Source organism: Cyclopterus lumpus, chromosome 12 (genome assembly GCF_009769545.1).
Source record: "Cyclopterus lumpus isolate fCycLum1 chromosome 12, fCycLum1.pri, whole genome shotgun sequence".
NCBI lineage: Eukaryota > Metazoa > Chordata > Actinopteri > Perciformes > Cyclopteridae > Cyclopterus > Cyclopterus lumpus.
This window is the reverse complement of record NC_046977.1, coordinates 8164007-8171714: the sequence shown is the minus strand read 5'-3', so window position 1 is coordinate 8171714 and position 7708 is coordinate 8164007. Positions and strand designations below refer to the sequence as shown.

The 7708-nt window shown below is 40.2% G+C and overlaps 1 protein-coding gene across 1 annotated transcript; it reads right to left on the bottom strand.

The window, feature by feature from the left end:
- Window positions 1-6556: 6556 nt before the first annotated feature.
- On the bottom strand, window positions 6557-7165 carry LOC117740422 (myosin light chain 4-like). Its single transcript, XM_034546814.1, has one exon. It carries the CDS (start codon window positions 7163-7165, stop codon window positions 6557-6559), a length of 609 nt encoding a protein of 202 aa, XP_034402705.1.
- Between the last annotated feature and the right edge of the window lie 543 nt (window positions 7166-7708).

Below are 7708 nucleotides of genomic sequence, written 5' to 3'. Positions count from 1 at the left end.
TTCATTTTTGACAGGGCCGGTGACTCACATGATTGCACATGACACATGAGTTAAGCCACTTCTTATTATTACCCTTGGAGCTGCTTCTAATCTGGCATCTGTACTGCACAAGGTGAAGAAATATTGACCACTGGACACCATGTTGAATGAACGCGGTAATGAAAGCAGCTGTGAGGATGGAGGCCATTTATTATACAGAGGCTTTGCTTTTCCTGCTGCAAGGTCTAAGGACATTGTACAAAAGGCTTATCAAAGAGCCACAGAGTGTATTGACTGTGAATCATCTGTTTTTATAACTTCTTGTTCTGCAATCGTTCTAAGACTTGCACAAAATAAAACTAGATGTCAACATTAAAAAAAGGTTGCCTTTTTCAGATTTCAGATTGTAACTATGGTGAATATTTTGACTGGTGGTCCCATCACAACTAATACATGTGTTGTTAATTTGTGTGAGGGTGACTGTGGGTCAGTGGTTAGCAGGTCTGTCTTTCAATCAGGGGGTTGGTGGTTCAATCCCCGCCCTAGTTGATGTGTCCTTGAGCAAGACTCTTAACCCTGAATTGTTCCCTGTGAATGTAACATGGTTGTAAGTTGCTTTGGATAAAAGCGTCAGCTAAATGACATGTAATGTAATGTGTGAATGGAACACATCTATCATCACCTCTCTACAACTGACTGTATATATTCTGCATTTTATGATTTAAAAATGGCAAATTGCAACAAATAATTATGAAATGTCTAATTGATGTGCTTAACACCTTGATTCTGCTTGCTCCAGGTGTTTGATTAATCCACCTAATTGTTTTGTTTTAAGAGCTCAAAAGCTTCAAGAAAGAGTACTGATTTAATTCATGTACAAAATCAGCCTTAACTAAAGACATGGTGCATGCATTACATATCTTAGCTGTAATTTATTTTAAGCAAAGCATCCGTGTGATTACTTCGTCAACAGGACACATGTACTTTAATGTCATTAGTCCTAACACGCTTGGCGATGTTGTGCATCACAATGAGAGCATCTACAATTGAGGCGCTGCTGATTTCCATGGTAATAGTACAACAAGTTTCAGAAATCTGCAACATGATTTAGTCTCATGTAGGAGTAGGGCTAATATTTTGTCAAGCTATCTCAAAGGGAACCATCCAGGGAATTAGTTGATGGCGCTAACATCCACAAAACCATGAACTATATTGATTTCTAATTGCTTTCTCAGGCTTAACTTGGTTTTTTTTATTAATTGTGTGTCATGTCTGACCTGGAAGTCTATGAATAAAGAGTTGAGATGATGTCATCACCGTGTGGCTGGTATGAAGTGTCTCCAATAAAGTGGTTCTCGCCTACTGAGTTAGCCGTTTCATCATGTATTGGACAGTGTTACAGACTTGATAGGGTTTGGAGCTAATAGGTTGGATATGACTCCATGACTTCATCATATATGTATAAATTATGTTCACACAAGACCAGGCCTTATCCATAAATGAGACATGGTCTTGTAATTCAAAATCTGGTTAGACTTGCTCGTAAATGAAATGACTTCATCTATTCTTAATTCAGACTGGTGAATTTGTTGCTCTCTGTGAAAAATGATCAGCTGCCAAAAAAGGATGCTAGCTGATCTTGACCTTGGCACACCTTTTTATGACTCCCGCTTGTTTTATAACCAAGGTTGCCGTTCATCTTTGTCACCCCTCTCATGGTAATTTGTAACCGCCGAACTAAAACGTGTTAAACTGGATATTAGAAATCTGTACGGAAACTGTGCCCGTTCCCAGAATTTTGTATGAAAAAAAAAGATAAATGTCTGTTTAACTATACTAAGTGACAACTCGGTATCCATTAAACAATTTGACACCAACAATAAGGTACAATGATTGCTACACCAATAACTGCTTGGCACCAAACACCGCCTATTGCCCCTTGGCAAAATATGAGAAATTGCCACTTTGAAGGGTCAAAATACTGCCACTTGATATTTCTGTGTGAGTGTATGTGCATTATGGTGGTTTATGCTGCCACCTGTGCTGCCAGAGCCGCATGCAGTCAGCGGTTTGCATGTCTGACATTTTAATAACAATCTAAAACAACGGAGCAGAGACCAGAGCAAACGGGAATCACAGTAATGGCAACACCTCTTTCGCACAAAAAATGTAACATGTTGGGTCCACCTTTTTGTACAGAACATGCTCTCACAAGGAAAATGAAAACGTCTGTGCACAAGCTGGTGGATCCCCTCAGCCAAGAGCCCCACATATTTGACAAAGGACTTTAAAGCTTAACAGCTGCTGATTAATCACGATGGGTATAAATTACTGGCTGGCTCTCAACCGGGTATATGGAGCTAGCTGCCCAGTGCACTTAGAACCTCCTTTGCACGTACTTGACAGCTGCATAGAGTAAGTGCCACTTCTAACTATTTAGCTGCATCTTTTTACGCCTTCTACAGGGAACTTGATTTTGAAAAGTGTTATCACATATTCCGATCCAATTGTTGTACAAATCTTTACCATCCATCTTAACCTTTTATTCTCAGCTAAATTAAAAAAAACCTACCTGAGCTCAGTACTTCATGCCGTTCCTTCAAGGTAAAATGCATGATCAATATTTAGCTGTGAGGCTTTTATGGCACACATTCTATACACTAAATACATAACAATCATTCTTTTTAAAAAAAAATTGTAATTGGTCCCCAAGAGCTGTCAACAACTATTTTCCTGTCGTCCACAAAGGGAATAATTTACTCCAGCAGTGTCATGTAAATGTAATACCGCACATTGTGAACATGCATATTGTATACAATATGTATACTATAAAATGTATTTTAATGCTGATTTTGTCTCACTTTCTAAACGTATATTTACATATATATTTCTGCAATTTCTTAGTTGTTACTGGTCATGCAAAAAAATATATCTGATATTTATACATTTTTCATAATGTTATGTTTGGTTGGATTCCCCACAAAACTTTCTGGTAGCCCGAGTATTTTAATTACTAAATATGCTGTGGTTTGTTTGTCGAGTGAGGAGCACCCTGGGGGCACAGTAATTACAGTTTGACACTCCAGTTTGACTCCTGTGTGCTGCTGGTGGGAATTAGGAGGACCAGGTAGGCACTGGTGGTCCGTACTGTTCTCGGCTTAGCGAACAACACTGAGCCTCGCTGCAGGCTGAGCTGACAAGCGAGTGTGCTCAAAGTCACAGGGTGTATTCTGGTTCAAACACACACACTGGTGACATGTCAACCCACAGTAATCTACAGTCGGGGGAATACATGATCATTTCCGACAGTGCTTCATTTCAATAATTTCATAAAACCAGCATCAAGTGCAATGAATAGGATGAAAAGTACCTGGTAATCAGCAGGCTGCCAAGTGCATTTAGATATACAATGTATATATATATATATATATATATATATATATATATATATATATATATATATATATAGCAGGTAGGCAGTTCAAGTGCAGATGCTAAGTACTGAAAATACTTAAATAATAATTATAATAATAAGACTGGATTTAATTGTGATTTTTTAAATACGCTATGGCTCTCTCAAACCCTTTCTCAATCCTGTCCATTTTAGCCATCACACGGTATCAAATGAAATTAGATGAAATTAAGATAAACGAGCTATGACAAAAGTATCCCTCAAAGGTGTAGAACTATACAGTAGAACATGATAAAATAGGTTACAGTCATGGAGTTATAGTTTAGCGCTTCGGCAATAGTTGAGGTCTGCAGGTATGATGGAGTTCAGGCTGCTTTTATGAACATTTTGTCTCCATAATCCACTGTGAGGTTTGCAGGTGTATTTTCAATATAATGTTGGCAGCCTTTAAGTTTGAAGCATAGTGAACATTAGCGGTCAGAAGGAAACAAAGAGGTGGAGAGCAGTATTTGTTAAGATTATCTATACGTTACAGAAGGTAGGACTTATAAGTTCATGCAAGTTATGTCTTTTTTGTTGATTTTTTTATCTGTGATACATTTTTTTGTTGTTGATAGTTTTGAGTTGTGTTGGGGTTTTTGCATCTTCAGCAACCTTTACCCCCATGCTGAAAGCAAGACGCACTCTACCCCTATACTGTAATGTTTGATTCATTCTTTGTTTAACTGATATACTTCTTAGTGCAGGTATACTTTGAACAAGGCAAATTGTTTACAAAGCACAAAAGTGCACAAAGACCTTCGCTGTGCAATGGACCATTATGGAAAATGAAGTGCTTATTTGAAGTGTAATGATTCATTGCCCCAAATCGATGAACCAAATTAATCAGAGGGATTAAATTGGGCCCAAACTAATACCTCATTGAAGAGATGTCTTCTTTTTGTTGATGTTTCTTAGTTTTTAACAGCTAATAATGTAAGTTCCTTTTTATTTCTCACACTGTGAATTCATATGCAAATGTTCTACTGCAATTGTTATCGATCCCGTCAGGTTCATATCATGTCTTCCATGTGCACTGCTGCATATATTACACATTACAATTATTCGTTCTCAAAATTGAAATGTGTGTAAATCAACAGATTCCGACATCTGACAGAAAATAAAAACCAGTCTTCAAAACAGGAAAAGTTCTACCAGGTGAACACAATGCTCACCTCTTTATAGAAGACACAACATGGATCTGTTGTATTGATTAAGTTGTATTGTGCGGCGCATAATTCCACATACAGGTCTGTTGAGAACTGTTTGAATTGTGAAATCCAAGATTTCAGAAAGAGTTAGCCCCTCAGCAGCAAAAAAAACATGCAGTCCCCTCTCGCCAAGTTTTTACGGTTTTCTAGTGGTTTTCAAACGCATTCAAATTAAACAATATTCACAGTTTCTCAGGGCAAGGTGCGGAGTCCCAACCCTTAATGGGGCCACCTGGCCCAGGCGGCACTACACATAAAGCAAGAGGCTGGCTTTAATACTTCAACACTTCCTTCCTGTCTCATCGTGTGGGACAATGGCAAATGCAGACAAAAGGTTGTTATTAACGGTATTTAATCACGATGACTTACACCGTTCAAGGTCACCCCGTAATTATTACAACAGCGAGAGCTTGACGTCTGCTGAAATCATTTTCTTACCCCGTTAATCACTTTTTTGATTGTCCGGTTGTGTATGCGGCTCCACGGACTCGCCACAACGCTTTGTCTGTTTTGCCAAGTCTTTTTGGAAGCAGCTGCACCTGTGACGCGTCTCGTTGTGTTCAGGGTCATATGCTGTTCCCCAGCTGCTTTTCAATTAAACATTTCTGAGCTACACACACAATATTGTGATTTATGTTTTTATTTTTTACAGGTCTTTGTCTGAGTTTGACATTGAATAAGATACTTCTGATGATGTGGGCTTCCAGTACTGTGAATGAAAGCACTCTGCTCTCTTCAAGCTTTCGACGGCTTTCAGTTCACTTGTCCATGTGGTTGGATTTCAACAGCTCTCACCATCATATGAACTCGCACAACCCAGATGTGTGCTCCCCACTTGGCGAGCCAAAGAGGACAATTGACCTTTGAAGGAAGTTGAACATGACGCAATCTAATAAGGGGTCCTTTTGCACCACGGTGGTCAACATTTGCCTAATGCCGCTCTTAAAAGCTTTTTATACAGTGCAGGTGTATCCAATCTACTCTTGTTGAAGTTCATTTGACATAAAGTTTAAGTGATAAACAGCTGTAAGGTTGCCACATTTTTATAAATGATGCCTTGCAAACAACGTGCAGTGCACTTTCCTCTGCTAAATCATGAAGAAAAAAATGTAACAGTGTACAACATATAATGTATACACTGTTCGACTGAATGTTATGACGCTAGTTTCAAATTGTAGCTTTAAAAAGCCAACAAAAATGGCTCTGTCAGCCTCTCCAACAGGGAGCACCTGTCTTGTTGTTGTCAAAGGAACTGGATCAGGGCGTGCATGTGTGTGTGGTGTGTGTGTGTGTGTGATGTGTGTGCGTGTGTGTGTGTGTGTGTGATGCGTGTGTGTGTGTGTGTGTGTCTGTGTGTCCAGCATGTGGGAGTATATCTTGATCCACAGCAGCTGCCCCTGAAGCACTATGACAAGCATGCTCATTCAAACACTCTTTGTGCAAAGTAGAATAGAATCAGATCTGTTCTATTTTCAGATGCAGCTAAATCCTATTTGTTTTTCGTCTCACAGCAATAGTTTCCCCTAATCAAATTAAAAGTTGAATAGACATAAAAGTAGCCCTTTTATCAGCGATCCTCCGTGAATCATCATTTCCACTTCAAATGTAAATGTTGGGGAGACTGAAATGACATTTGTGAGGCAGTTTATAATTATATTTCCTTTATTAATGGAATTTTCATTTTGGATGTCCATTTCATCTCACTGGCATTTAATTATACTTCATCGTGTTTATTAAAATGAACTAATCATAGGTCTTGCGGACGACATTTTTTGCACTAAACATTAATTGCTGCTCTTGACAGAAATAATGTCACAGATTAAGTGACATGCTCACCTCTACATGGACAAATGTTTAGCAAGGATCCAGAAAGTAGAGGAAACAGAGATTCAGTCTTTATAGCTAAATGTCACTTTCACCCGGAGAGAATATGCTTTACAAAGGAAGCATAGTTGATACACCCACTGGTATCCTCCTGACCGGACATCAGTCTGTCCACCTCGTCTTCTGTCATCCTCTCTCCCAGTGTCGCCAGCACATGGCGCAGCTCCGCTCCCATGATGGTGCCATTGCCTTCCTTGTCAAAAACCCTGAGCCCCTCCACAAAATCCTCAAAGTTGCCTTGATCTTTAGCACGGGAGATATGTTGCAGCATTGGCAGGAAGGTCTCAAAATCCACCATTTTAGTGCTCATGTCCTCTGGCCGCGGTTTGCCGAGCACTTTGAGCACATCTGCATTGGTCGGGTTCTGGCCCAGAGCTCGCATCACGTCTCCGCACTGGCCATATGTGATCTTCATTTCTCCAGTTGGTGTGCGGTCGAACAAGGTGAAAGCCTCCTTGAACTCCTCGATCTGGTCGGCACTGAACTCAAGAGTGATGCTCTTGGGATCGAATGCAGGCTCCTTGGGCAGCTCAGGCAGTGGCTGTAGAGTTGAAGCCGGCTTAGCGGCCGGAGACGCATCTTTCTTAGGCTCTGGCTTTTTGGGCTCAGGTTTCTTTGGTTCAATCTTCTTTGGTGCCATGCTAAGGGATAAAGAGGTGAGCTTGTACTTGCTGAAAAACAAGCAAGAGACTGAAGGGATTGGAAGGGATCCCCAAGCACAGAGGGCCACCACCTCTGCCGAAGCTTTTATATGTGCATTGTCTCGGGAGCGAGATAGCAATTTCCAACAGCACACTATAAAAGGAAGAAACTTGAAATAGATTCCCGTAGCAAGTGATGTCAACATTAAGTATTGTTCTCAGCTGCTGTCATCTAGCCAGTAGGGCTATTCGCTGTCATTAGTGAGGGTCCAGTGGCATTAGGCCGAAAAAATGTTCTGTCCCTCTGATGGACAAAGGGATCACAGCACAATATATCAGCCCATGAGGGAGAGGGACACAAATAGATGTTCTCACTAACGGCTGAAATCGTTGCTTTCTGGAACAATGCTTTTTTCAGAATGTTACCGTTCACAAATTGTTAATAATTGTATGTCAGGGGGTCTCATGATGAATCAGTACAGTTTGGGACTTTGGGAAGGTCTGCCACCTTATTGGATAGTATTAGTAACTGACAGCTTGCA